The 13,907-nt window shown below is 31.1% G+C and overlaps 2 protein-coding genes across 8 annotated transcripts in view; one reads left to right on the forward strand and one right to left on the reverse strand.

The window, feature by feature from the left end:
- The first annotated feature begins 1,819 nt into the window (after window positions 1–1,819).
- Window positions 1,820–8,698, forward strand: LOC106793011 (regulator of G-protein signaling 7). Of its 5 annotated transcripts, none has more exons than XM_014759576.1 (13): window positions 1,820–2,119; window positions 2,540–2,875; window positions 3,071–3,307; window positions 3,503–3,599; window positions 3,681–3,731; window positions 3,828–3,983; window positions 4,136–4,359; window positions 4,511–4,737; window positions 4,856–4,969; window positions 5,090–5,215; window positions 5,406–5,592; window positions 6,209–6,301; window positions 6,381–7,253. In XM_014759576.1, the coding sequence occupies exons 3-13, from the start codon at window positions 3,107–3,109 to the stop codon at window positions 6,444–6,446; spliced, it is 1,542 nt and encodes a 513-aa protein (XP_014615062.1). In that variant the 5' UTR covers window positions 1,820–2,119; window positions 2,540–2,875; window positions 3,071–3,106; the 3' UTR covers window positions 6,447–7,253. The 5 variants fall into 5 exon arrangements, 3 of the variants coding, with proteins under 3 accessions (XP_014615062.1, XP_014615061.1, XP_014615063.1); XR_001382376.1 differs by lacking the exon at window positions 1,820–2,119 and adding an exon at window positions 8,211–8,698 and having other exon boundaries at window positions 2,374–2,875; window positions 6,381–6,547; XR_001382377.1 differs by lacking the exon at window positions 1,820–2,119 and having other exon boundaries at window positions 2,374–2,875; window positions 5,446–5,592; window positions 6,381–7,255.
- A 560-nt stretch (window positions 8,699–9,258) lies between these two features.
- The window catches only part of LOC106793010 (monocarboxylate transporter 9-like), a 13,012-nt gene continuing 8,363 nt past the window's right edge, over window positions 9,259–13,907 (reverse strand). For 2 of the 3 annotated variants that reach the window (XM_014759571.1, XM_014759573.1), the window contains exons 2-5: window positions 12,343–12,695; window positions 12,002–12,128; window positions 11,684–11,863; window positions 9,259–10,674 (exon numbers count right to left, since the gene is read on the reverse strand). In XM_014759571.1, the coding sequence (XP_014615057.1) occupies window positions 9,360–10,674; window positions 11,684–11,863; window positions 12,002–12,128; window positions 12,343–12,574 (1,854 nt within the window). In that variant the 5' untranslated portion in view covers window positions 12,575–12,695 and the 3' untranslated portion in view covers window positions 9,259–9,359. Of the gene's footprint in view, window positions 10,675–11,683; window positions 11,864–12,001; window positions 12,129–12,342; window positions 12,696–13,014; window positions 13,067–13,907 lie in introns of those variants that run through there. The other variant, XM_014759574.1, reaches the window with a different exon arrangement.

Below are 13,907 nucleotides of genomic sequence, written 5' to 3' on the forward strand. Positions count from 1 at the left end.
TTATTATTACGATTATGTGCTTAACTCTCTTTGAATTTTTATTTATTGTCTTTAAAAAAAAGATCTTAACTTTGACATAATACGTTTTATTGTATATAAGTAAAAATCTAATATATATATATATATATATATAAATAAACGCTCTTGTATTTTTTGGATAAATGTATGTAGATCATCGAGAGATATAAAAACTTTGCTCTTTTGTACGATTAGAGCTATAGTTTAATCAAAACATTTTAAACTTTCTTACTTTTTAATATTAATACTGCATTCTATGCCATAATGGAATTTGATTTTACTACAAGAACAACAATATAAATCTATACAAATATTTTACAATATGACTACATAAACGATACCATATAAATATTGATATTTAAAAAATCTTTCGCAAGGAGGAGAGTTTTATTACGGTTTTGTTTTTTATACGAGAACATGTATTTAATAATTTTCTTTTTCTTCAGCCTTTTTTTCTTTGCTGGTGATATTGAAAATAATTGACATTGCATAAAATCACTATGAATATTTACATTTGCTTGTAAATTAGATACCCTATATTATCCATTGTTATGTATTCATCGAAATAGTGGATGTGTATATATGTACACTATAAAATATATATGAATTATGCAAATGTGAATTATTATTCAGCAGATGATTGGGGTTGTACAAATGAAAAAAAATGAGTTAACGACGGATTGATTCGTTGGCATCTATATTTGTAATATTTAAGTTCTATATCTTGTTATGATGTCTGTGATGAATCTCGCACCACGCAGATACAAAAATTAGTGGAAACAATAGTACGATGATGATGATCTGTCCCTTTTTGATCACAATTTATTATTCAAAATACACATGTGTATATATATTTTTGAAAGAAAAAATTTCGTGGATTGTCTATTGTCCGTTCGCAAATGTTCCAAATTACGCTTTAAAACAAATACGTTTCAAAGAAACGATTGGGAACAATATTGTTAATCATTGGTTTCTGTATTTACTTTAATCGTATATGTGTGTGCGTGAAGAGGCGTGCGTGTGCGTGTAGGATAAGTTTATATTTAACACCATGTATGTACTAAGAGAAAGAAAGAGAAAGAGTGAGAGAAAGAGAAAGAGCGAGTGAGAGAGAAAGATATGTGCTAAGAAAAAAAAATAAATAAATAAAATAGATTAACAAATAAAAGATTTGGAAATGTTAGAATGAAAATCGTGCTGCATGATGTAATAAATGATATAACAGAATTATATATGACATAATGTATAAAAGCGAGCGAAAAAGCAAGAGAGAGAGAGAGAGAGAAAGAGAAAATTGAGTTTGAGAATTTTATTGAATTCAAAGATGCAAGATAATAAAGGCGACTTAATGGCACAGGCTCGATTTATTTTTTTACTTTTTATAATCAAACTCTATCTGTGTATATTGTTGAAATGTATGAATATTGAAATAATTTTAACACAAAAAAGAAAATAAAATAAAAATATAATACAACATATAATGCATTGTATGCGGGCTATTTTTGACTTAACTGCATTCGAACAGAATTTCAAAGAATTCTTTGTATATTTCGTTTATATAATATTTTAAATTGTGATAATAATATTTGATAATGTTGTGATACCACTACAAATATTTATCTTGAATATTAGCCAACAATTTAAAAATGTGTCTTACAAAAAATATGTGAAAAACGTATTAGCGTGTATTCCGCATACAATGTATTAATAGAATTTGATAAATAAACTAAGATATGAAAGAAAAAGAGAGAGAGAGAGAGAGAGAGAGAGAGAGAAAGAGAGAGAGAAAGAAACATAGAAAGTAATTTGAAAAATAACAAGACAGAAATAGGTCGAAGGATTTCAAAGATGATTTGGTCTTGTAAAAGTGATCGATAATAGGTGGTAGTAGGTTGAGGAGCGTGTAAAGGGCCGATATCCGTGCCACTTGGGATCCCCTGTTTCCTCCGTTTCCTACTCTACACATTTACACAGTGTTAGCAGCAGCAGTTTTGCTTCGTCGTCGTTGTTCGTAGGAAAAGCACGCAGTCGCAAAGTGAACGAGCAGCACGCACATCGTGTTCGTGATCACCAGAAGACAACTCAGGAGTTCGATTTTGACGTTCGTACAATCGACTACTACTCCGTATACTTCTTTTATATAAATATTTTTTTTTTTTTTATTTTCTCTCGTCTTTCGGTCAAATGCATTAGTTGGTTAATTGATTAGTCAGCTAAGTACAGTTATCTATTTAGTGCATCCCTCGTGTTGTTCACCCCTTTAACGCATACGCGTTCGCACGTTGTTGTTTAACATCTTATACTGGATCATCCAGTGTACTTCGAAAAATATATATATATATATATATATATATATATATATATATTAAGAGTTCGTTTTATAATAATCATTTAACTTTTATTTTTTGTCGTGCTTGTGTGTATATACTTGCGCGTGTATTTACGTTTGCGTGTCTACTAATTCCGTTCTACGTAACAACGAAAAAAGATTACGTTAATTATTTCCTATGTGGTGACCTAGAATCAACAGGATCTTGTTATCGTTCTGCTGAAAAAGAAGAAAATCAAAAGTCCGAGATGATAATGGAGAAAATGAGATCGTTGAAATCAAGGATTACGAGAATAACGATGATGCGAAGTTTTCAAATGCGTCTTATTAGAAGATCGATCATATCGTTTTATCGAACTACGGTTAACGTCGAATAGGAAGGAAAAATAAAAATAATATTAATAAAAATAGAAGAGAAGAAAAGTGTTGAGCCTACTTTTCTTTATCCGAGAAAAGCCTTTAGACGACCGCAATGCGCGCGCGGTGAAACTACGAGAGCCACTACTCCAGTGTTTTACATCACGAATCGTTAGTATCGATAATAAAAAATCCTTAGAAATAAAATTAACAAATATTTTTCATTATTTTATTATTATTATTATTATTATTATTATTATTATTCTTTTTATTATGAAATTAGATTTTATTAAATCAAATATTTGGAAATAATCTGATCGGTATTTGTTAAAATCGGTATTATGTTAAAAATGTTCAATGTAATAGATTGTGAAATGGTGTTATTATCTTAACGCGTATAATATGGTAACTATGAGCTCCGAAAAGTCGGCCTCCCGCCGAAAACCAATTGAAAATAATGATACGAGAGAATCTTCGGATCAAACTGGAGAAAGGGAAGATAATAATCGTACCGAGGAGAATGTTGAAAAACAGAATACACCCACGCATCGTGTCACTGCCTGTTGCGCTGAAGATACACCAAATTATCTCGTCTATAAAAAGGTATCTCATACGCAATATCTTTTTGTTTCATTTTAACCAATCGATTTTTCAAGAATCTAAATTCGCGTTTAGAATTCATGTTAAAAGAATTGAAATTTTGTTCCTTCTAATGTTTACGAAAAATATTAGTTTTATTGAATAATATTTGATAAGAAAACTTCGTTGGTTGCAATATTATTTACGTTCACATTTTAGATGGAATCTTTGGTGGAAAAAATGTTAAACGAAGCTACAGGTGTTCCTGTTAAAACAGTTAAAAGTTTCATGACGAAAACTCCATCCGTTTTTACGGGTAAATTCAATCTCTAACGTATTGAAAAAAAGATTCATAGATTTAGTTAGCCATGGTTTTGACTTTGACGATAATTTTTAGGTTCCGATTTGATATCTTGGATGATGAAAACTATGGATATCGATGATCAAGGTCTATAAATATATATATTGCAGTATATAATATAAATATATATGCAAATCATTGAAAAATATTTGTTAATTGTTATCTCATCATTTTTAAATATAGAATCTCTTCACGTGGCACATCTCATGGCATCTCATGGTTATTTTTTCCCCATTGACGATCATTGTCTTACCGTTAAAAATGATAACACATTCTATAGATTTCAAACACCTTATTTTTGGCCATCTAATTCTTGGGAACCAGAAAATACTGATTACGGTAAAAGAAATATATTATTTATATTCGTTTACTTGTGTGTTTTATTTATATTTTATAAAAGAGTAAATTAAATAATATTCCACATATTTTTCTCTTTTTCCTTTCTCTCTCTCTCTCTCTCTCTCTCTCTCTCTCTCTTTCTGAATCCGTAGCCGTTTATTTATGCAAAAGAACGATGCAGAATAAAACTCGTCTTGAATTAGCTGATTACGAGGCCGAGAATTTAGCTAGGTTGCAGAAAATATTTTCTCGAAAGTGGGAGTTCATTTTTATGCAAGCGGAAGCACAAAGTAAAGTCGATAAAAAGAGGGATAAACTGGAAAGGAAAGTGTTGGATAGTCAGGAAAGGGCATTCTGGGATGTACATCGGCCGATGGTAAATAATTTCAACATTAACAAAATATTTTGTAGATTTTATATGTTTACAGGAATATAAACAAAAAGAAATGAAAATTTATGTTTTGTAAACAATATTTATTAGTATTATTTTAAAACCCAATTGAATCATAACGATACTGTAATTACAGCCTGGTTGTGTAAATACAACAGAACTCGATATAAAGAAAGAATGCCGCAGTCAAAAACCAACCTTCAGATCGAACAAACATTTGAAAATTGGGATCACTGGTGAAAGGGTTTCTCCTCATTCGGAATCACATTTAGCAGCTTCGATAGAATCTGTCCAAAAGGAGATTGACATGTTGAAAGATAGGTTGGACAGAAGAAACATCAAAGTATCCAAAGTTGCGGAAGCGTAAGTTCAATATACGTGTACACACCGATTAATTGATTTCCTTGATTACGAGTTCGATTTAAACATTTTTCAAATATTTACACAACGTTATTAATTTATCAACAATACAAAATTTCAGTCTTATCGGATATTTCGAACAGTATGCCGAGTATGATCCATTTTTTACTCAACCTGAATTTACTAATCCGTGGGTATCGGATAGTTCGGAAATGTGGGAACAAGAAAAAATAGCGTAAATATTTTGTGGATATATCATTATTTTGGATATAAAATATTTTGTGGATATATAATTATTAAATATAATAACAAATTTATAAGAGCTTATTTTTCTTTTTTTTTTTTTTTTAAATAGGAAAGAAGTGTCTACGAGAAGAGTTAAAAGATGGGCATTTGGTCTTCAGGAATTGTTACAGGATCCGATTGGTAGAGAACAATTTATACGATTTTTGGAGAAAGAGTTCAGCAGTGAAAATCTCAAGTAAGAATATAAATATACAAATCTCGTGTTCATCGTTCATTTAGAATATATTTAAATGTTACACGTTAAATGTTTTATGCACGCTTGCGTGTGCGTGTGCGAGGGCGCGTGCGTTTGCGTGTATGTTTGTTGTGTTTCGTTACGAAAACGAATGCGTATCAAGCAGACGAGATTTTTCTGCTCTGTGCAGATTTTGGGAAACCGTACAGGAATTGAAAACTTTCCCGCAGAAAGATGTTAACGTTAAGGCTGGAGAAATTTGGAACGAATTTTTGGGCCCAGATGCAAGCTGTCCAATTAACGTCGATTCTAGGTCCTTCGAAATAACAAAAAGAAATCTTGAGAAACCTGATCGTTGGTGCTTCGACATAGCTGCGGTATTATTATTTTTACAATTTATTATTAACATTTCTTTTCATAATTTTAATATATTGGATTGACCGAAAAGTTAATTAAATAAATAAATAAACATAATTTTTTTTTTAATTACATTTAATAATTAATTTAATAGAAAAAAAGATACTAAATATATATATATATTTTTATAAAATATATTTATTTATTATTATTTGATTTATATTAAATATACCCCCGTAGATAAGGGTAATAAAATATGTTCACAGTATCCCCCTTGCTTGTCGTAAAAGGCGATTAATAAAGATTGAGTGTTGACCTGACAAGCCCGATCTCGTAAAAATCGATTCGTGTAACGAATAGTTTATTAACTTGTTCATTTTGATTTATCCTACACGACATGTGACGAGAAATCAAAATTGTAAAAAAAAAAGGTTTCTTAAAAATATAATAAACTTCTTTATTTTAGAGATTTTAATAATAAATAAAAATATTTCATAATGAAATATGTGTAAATTAACGCGAACTTTTCGTAGACAATCTAATATTGTTTTTATTATACGAAAATGATATATTTAATTTTATTAGAAAAATAATGTGATAGAGAAAGAGAAGAAATCCAATATTTTTTCCTCTTAGGCACACGTTTATCATTTAATGAAAAGCGATAGTTATTCGAGATATCTTCGTTCCGAGATGTACAAAGACTTCCTCAACGGTTCGAAGAAGAAGGTGAGGAAAAAACCCGACTATATTCATTTCTACAATTAATTCTAATTGAATGTTTTCTTCTTAAATCTATTGATTACAGACATCGGTAAAGGGTATTCGATCAATCGTATCTTTCACGGGTCGCAGAGACACGGCAACCTCGTAATCAATCAATTATGATCTTTGAAAAATATATCCTATAGAAAAATTGAAAAAGAAAAAAAGAAAATGAAGCGCAGAAGCAAATCATTTCTAATCGTTAATCACGTAAGTTAACACTTAAGGTCTTCTAGATACTATCATTTAATGCAATTGATAAGAATCTTCGAATTTATGCGCGCAAATAAGCTATGATAATACATACGTTCCTCGATAAATGTTCAATAACAAATCGGAATGTATCGTTAAAAGAAAAAGAAAAAAATAAATCAACTTGACGATTAAACGAGCATAATTATTTAAATTACTTATATACGTACACCTATGTATTTCTACGTATGTATAATATGTTTGTAATAATTATGCTCCATTATAAAAAAGACTTAAACACAGAGAGAAACATAACTATATGTTTAAAAGTATTCGTCCTACTGCTATTTTCGTATTACTGTATTTATTAATTGGATTAATATATATATAAATATTATAGAATGAAAGTTTCCATAATATACAAACCAAAATGTGTATCTATAGATAATTTAGATGATACAAAAGTTTATAATTAGGATTTATTTGTAAGCTTGTGTGTAGAAGGCAATGAGATTATACCATAAGAAATACTGGTAGAAATAGCGTAATAATAAGAGTAAGTCATAAATATTAGTAGAACAAGTATATCAAATGTACAGTAGTATTATATGCTTCTTAGAATGATATTACATTAAACTTCTTTATCGTAATGATTCTATGTAATTCAGCAACAAATTTTTCAATTTATCGTTTAAAACAACAAACAAACAAAAAAGAACAAAAAGATAAAGAAAATTTTCATCTACGTTTTTCTCTCTCCATTTAATAATAAATCTCCGTAAAACAAATCTGATTTTAAGTGATGATCAGAAATGAAATCGGAAGGATCGAATGTTTCGCAGTAGTAAGTACTGAAAATGATCAGACTGAGATTTGAGTAGTCACGATATAAACTGGCGGTAATGGTAGTCAACGTGCCGAATATGGTATTCTACTTACAATAGTTATACTTTTCATTGACAATACTGTTCAAAATGTCAACTAACGTTCTATAATAACTATCATATATATATATGATACGTTGAGGTTTTTTGCATCATGTAAGTGGGCTTAAAAATGAAAACAGTTAGTGTTTGAGGTAGACAGCATATTTAAAACTCATGAACGTGTACCAACATTCTATTTTTTTTTTCCTCCTTTCTCTCCTTTTTTTTTTACTTTCTTTAACATACTTTTTGTTTATTTTATTACAAAAGACAATATTATAACTATTTCTATTAATTGAGATGGCAATTGCGTGTCTAATAATAATAATAATTAAAGCAAGATAGATAAGCGCTTCGGGAATAAAGAAATAATTAATGAATTACTAAATTACTCGAACGCATAATCTCTCTCTCTCTCTCTCTCTCTCTCTCTCTCTTTCTTTCTCTCTTTCTTTTTATCTCTTTTCCTCTCATATTTCGTCACACACCGCTATATATAAACATACAATGTCTTCTCGGATAATCTTTTACCAGATAAGCGAATAATCCAAGTGCGAAGAACTATTTATGACAACACGCCCCTTGTAGCTTAAGCACTCACGTTGTCGAGTCCACAAACGTTTACAACACGTCTTCTTTTTTTTTTCATTTTTTAAACACACCTTTTTCTCCCACGCGTTTTCACTCATCGATGATTTTTCTTTTTTTTTTCTTCTTCTTCTTTCTTCTTTTACAGTAATAAGAAATATTTTTAGGTGGCTCGCGCGTGCATTTTGTACATTCGCACAGGCGTGACTAGATATGTACGAATACCCAGAAAATTCGGAGCATCGGTGTGAATCGTTAATGTAAAAAAAAAAAAAATAATAAAAAAAGATAAAATAAAATCGTCGAACGTTAAACAAAATTTCTTTTTTTTTTTCGTCACTAAATAATTTCCTTTTCTTTTTCTCCTTTTAACGCAACACGTTGCAACCGATTTCTCTTCATTTGATTTAACGTCTTATCAGCTTGATTTAATTAAAATGAGCTATGAAAATTTGTGCCACCTATTCTATAACTAACGACAATCATTTCTAATGAAACATTCGTTTAGGTTGTTTGACCAAATGAATAAACAAAAACAAAAAAATATACGTGACTAATTAATTAGAGTAAAGATACTATGAATATACTATACTACTAATCTCAGAATACAGAGCAAGAGATCAGCTCGACGCATCTTTCATAAAGATTAAAAAGATTAGAAAAATAAATAAAAAAAAAAAAAAAAAGAAACAATCTCATAATTATATACGAACGACAGAGAATAATACATCGACGATCCGCCTGATAAATTCTTGTATATTTGGAAACGCATACACACTAACATTGGTCTTAGAAAAATTATAATGTTTTTATATTTTCCGTGTTGGCAGTCCACTACTTGCAATGATCAATGAATGACTATAACGATAATTTAAAAATGAAATCGCACGTTGTGATTGAAATCGTTTTCTTTTTCGTATCAATATTAACGAAAATAAAAACGATTCTTCGGGTGAATCCTAATTCGCTAAATACTGATTGCAAGCATAGACATCTCTAACAAATGTTGAGAGTGACATGCTCAAGAAATTCGCGTGAGTTATCTATATAAGTAAATTGTAATATTAATTACGCTCTTATATATATACACGTAGTCCCTGCATTTGTCGTTGTTGTTGTTTTATTTTTTAATTGTATTTTTATTACCATTCGTAGTTTTTATTTGAACTACGAACATATTTTGTATATTTTTCTTGGAATGATGTAATCACAAAAATTTCACGAACGAGTAATGAAAACATAAAATCATAATTAACTTATCATTCGTGAGATGTCTATCAGTTCGAATAATAATAAAACACTTCCTATTATAATCGTTATACCTTTTCGAGTTTCTTTTTACTGTTCCTTTTTATCAAAGGGACTAAAGCCCAGAGAGCTGTGCCCAGTATAAGTATTATACCGAATGCCAAAAAAATTGGTTTGTAAGATCCAACGTGTTCAAAGACGACACCGCAAATAGGTGGTCCGATTAGTTGTAGGACACCGTTAACGAACAACGAGATTCCATATGAGGAACTGAGTTTCTCGGTACCAAGCATGTCAGCCAGGATAACGGTCGTGATGCCAATGTACATGCCGGAAGAGAGGCCAAATAGTGCACAGAAGAAGGAAAGCATCCCATAACTGTCGGCCATTGGTAGTAACGCCAGTGCAATCCCACTGGTACCAAGACCACCGACGAAATAATAATATTTCGGTACGAAGTCTATGTCTGACAAGGAAGCACCACTGATTCTACCGATCAAATCAAGAGCCGAAACAACGGACAACAATAGGGCCGATGAATTTTGATCGAATCCTTGAGAGTTAGCATAAGACGGCAAATGTATCATAAAGTTTGTGTTGCTGATCGCCGAAGTTGAGTTTGAAATTAGAATGACCAGGTATATGGGATCCCTTAACATGCTGAAATCGAGTGACAAATGAACATTTTTTTTACTCTTTTCCTTAACCGACGATATTTCCAATTTGGATGACTTAAACGTCGACATTTCTACTTGCACGGGTTTATCCACTTTCACGGACTCGTTGTCTTCCTGGAAATGCATCTTTATCGATAGTCCTAATACGTTAGAACCGTTATCCGACATTGTATTGATTTGACGAGAATTGAACGGTTCGTTCGTGATGAGTTGTTTTTTATCAACGACCTTTCCATCATTCCTACTCGTAGTCTCTTTAACGTCCTCCTCCTTCTCCTCCTCCTCCTCCTTTTCTTCTTCTTCTTCGGATTTCTTTTGAACATTCTTTTGCACCTTGTCGTCTTCCTCGTTTCCAACATTCATTATTTGATCCTTGACGATCCATTGATCCTGTTTCTCTTTTTCCTCGTCCGATTTGGTCAATTTTTCAGATCCTTTTTCTTTGCCCGACATAGTCGAGGTTGAATAATTCAATAATTCTGTTAAATTTTGCACCTGTTTACTCGTATTATCTAATTTCTCAGATTTCTCGTCTTGGACAATGTAATCCAATTTTGCCGTTTCGATCGGTTCGTCCAAACTTAAAGCTTCGTTATCGATTCCTTCTTCAATGGGAACTGCAATCATGTGTTGTTCAACTGGATGATAAAGTAATGCACAGACGAGTGTGTTCAATGTTAAAGCACCCATGATAAGCACCGCACCTCTGGAATAACGAAAAATAAATATTCGTTAACGTTACGTTTCTTTTTATAATCAATAAAAAGAAAAAATACAAAAAAAAACTGGTGTGTGTACTTATGTACGCACGTAAGAAATTATACTTCTTTAGCGTATCAAAACGAATATAACCTCAATAACTTCAAAAATAACTTAAAAAATTCATATCCTTGTGCAATCAACGTTCCGCATTAACTTGCGTTTTGTTTTCCTTATTTTCCTTATTCTTCTTCCTACGAAGTACGAAGATGATATTCTTTACATTTCTCTGCATTAGTTTTAGGCGTCTCGAAAATTTTAACAGAAATTTAAATATATACTGATCCTGGTCAAAAATATTAAAATGTAGATATCAGTCCATACTAAATATAAAGGAGTTATATCAAATTACTTCATGCGTCAACGGGCATAGCACAGTGACAGTACTAGTTCCTGCTTTCGATCATTTAAGTCAAGCAACGCTTGAGTACAATTAGAATTTGGATGGGGGGTGACCGCTTGAGAAAGAAAAATTTGAAATCGCTTTTTTCCCGCGCATCGTAAATATCGACAACTTCGTGGTGTCGATTTTTCGGTCGCATCTAACTTCACTTTCCAAAACGCGCCAAAAGAAGTATATAACTTCAAAAACTAGAACTTTATTCTACGATAATACAAAATAATTAAAGTCAACAACAACAATAAATAATTGAATAATAAGAATGATTTATATAAAATAAAAGTGTTCATACTTTTTTTTGCACAACGTTTGCACCGAATATAGAACATGAAAACGTGGTAGTTCGCTTATTTAATGACATCACTTATACCACTTAAGATGTCTTAGAAATAATAAATGCTAAACGACTAACTGGCAATTATATTCGCATTTATGTGAACGGTAAGCGAGCAAGCAAACTGGGCAATTACATCGGATGCTATTTCTGATCTTCTAAGTGCATCGTTCGACTTTCTAACGCTAATCCTCTTTCCCTTTTTATCCTTTCACAACTTACCTATATCCAAAACAGTCAAGAAGATACTGAAGAAGCGGAGGTAATACTATAGTCCCGATTGCGCTCCCGGAAATGCAAAGGCCGTTTGCGAAACCACGTAGTCTCTGGAAGTACGAAGTGACGATATAAACCGTTGGTGGAAATGATAAACCAGCACCGATTCCGACCATTAGACCATAACTACAAAATAAGACAAAAATATAAATCATAATAATATATTATTTCGTATTATAACATTATACACAGACGTGTACTACATTTCTAAAAATATAAAAATTATCACCTCTTTTTTTTTGTTTTTTTTTTTCTTTTACTCACCTGACGTAGAGATAAGAAACTGAATTAGCAAAATAACTGAGCATCATTCCAGTAGCAGCAAAGGTGCCACCAATTAATGTCACGGTTTTGTAAGAATACTTGGTGGATAGAATACTCGACAAGGGACCTATCGACAAAGATATTACATAATAAATAAACACATTTATACACACCCACGCATATTGTATAAATTCTATTTTAAAAAGGCGTGTTCATTTCATTGAAATCATTTGAATCAATGTAAATAGATCGCGTTTAAGTATATCCGATGTTGTGTGTTTAGCATAATGATAATATAATATTACATATAATAAGAAATCAATCTCTCTCTTCTATCTTACCCAAAGAATTGTAGAGAAAATAGCAGAGAGCCGGCATCCACGATGCTGCTGTTGGCGATGCTTTGAAAACGTGAAGGAATTCGACGAAGAGAACGCCGAAGGATTTGACGGTTCCGGGGATGAGGAAATTTACTATAAGGGCTGAGGTTAATACAACCCAACCCCACCCCCCGTCCGGTGGTATCATCTTCGTTTTCCCGCTAACATTCTTTGTTATTTTAGTTGTTGCCATTGTTGCTGGTATTGCTCTTACTATTACTGTTGTTCTTCTTCTTCTTTTTATTATTGTTGTTGTGGTGGTTGTTGATAAATAACGGGAAATCGTTCGATCACTTCGTTAATCAATCGGCCAACTAAAAGGGTGTAAAATATTGTTTATACAAAATATCTAATTTAATGTTATTATCAAAGTGATCAGTACCTTTCAAGAATTCTAATTTAAAAGCTACGTATTGTTCACTATTTTATCGTTATTATAAGACTGTCAAGATGAATATATTGTTAAGAAATAGGAAAAGTGAAAAGTAAAAGTTTACCTCTATTAATCGTAAATGTGTCTAAATAATTTCTTTAAAATATTTAAATAAATAAACGTGTGATCTATAAAATATACTCTTTTTGATCTCTATTTTCAATTAAAAGAATTATCTTTTGTGCTTGTTTGTCACTTACTTTTACAAAAAATTCCCCGAAAGTTGTGTTTTCCAATTGTTAATTGGAAAAACTCAGAACATCGAATATAATTTTATATCGCGTGTATATATATCCTTTTAATAAAAATTCGTCGAGTCCTTCAAATATTACGTCGTTACAGATAGGTGTAACAGAAAATATAATGGGGAAAATAAAATCAAAGATAAAATGTTGATATTATACGTGAAATATTAGAATATGAAAACTTTATCGTTAGTCGATGTTACGCATGCAAAATCCTGCTTAGAATAGTAAGAATTTATATGTGTACTTATGTATGAGAAGATATACAGAAGATTAGAAGAAAAAAAACGAGAGAGGGAGAGAAAAAGAAAGAAAGATTATTATCGATATTAACACGATGGATTACCTAACTGCGTCCTCGACACATCTGAACCGTTCGATTGAAGATTGAACGATCAAGAAAAGCCATATAACATTAACATTGATTGATCATTGTTATCTAGCAGGATTTTCCTTATAAAAACAAAAACTGTAAGAAAAAAAACCGAAAAAATCATTTCCTTTTCCCCGAATAAAATTGTAATTTGTTTTTTTTTTTTTGTTGTCTTTTCCCCGCCGTTGTTTCCTCCTAAAATTAGATGATCGAACGAAAAAGTTAATCTCTTTAGAATGATATCCTAGTGATCGTAAGATCTAACTATATTACGTCATACACGTTCCTATTGACTAGATTGTTAGAGAAAATCAAGATATCGCACGTGCACTCTGTTGCATTGTCATGAAAATGTTTTTCTAATAGAGATGTAAGAACAATAATAATAAGAGTTTTATTATTTTCAAGACAAGATATAGTTGTTTACAATGTTAATAATTAAATTATATTAATATTAATTATATAATAATAATAA

This window comes from Polistes canadensis, unplaced genomic scaffold (assembly GCF_001313835.1).
Source record: "Polistes canadensis isolate GaletaPanama2010 unplaced genomic scaffold, ASM131383v1 scaffold_10, whole genome shotgun sequence".
NCBI classification, from domain to species: Eukaryota; Metazoa; Arthropoda; class Insecta; order Hymenoptera; family Vespidae; genus Polistes; species Polistes canadensis.

Bases quoted from the DNA above. Each gene is read 5' to 3' on its own strand.
- LOC106793011 (XM_014759576.1), top strand. From the start codon at position 3,107: ATGGTAACTATGAGCTCCGAAAAGTCGGCCTCCCGCCGAAAACCAATT. The intron at 4,970-5,089 runs GTAAATATTTTG...TTTTTTAAATAG, and splicing joins TGGGAACAAGAAAAAATAGC to GAAAGAAGTGTCTACGAGAA. The intron at 6,302-6,380 runs GTGAGGAAAAAA...TATTGATTACAG, and splicing joins TCAACGGTTCGAAGAAGAAG to ACATCGGTAAAGGGTATTCG.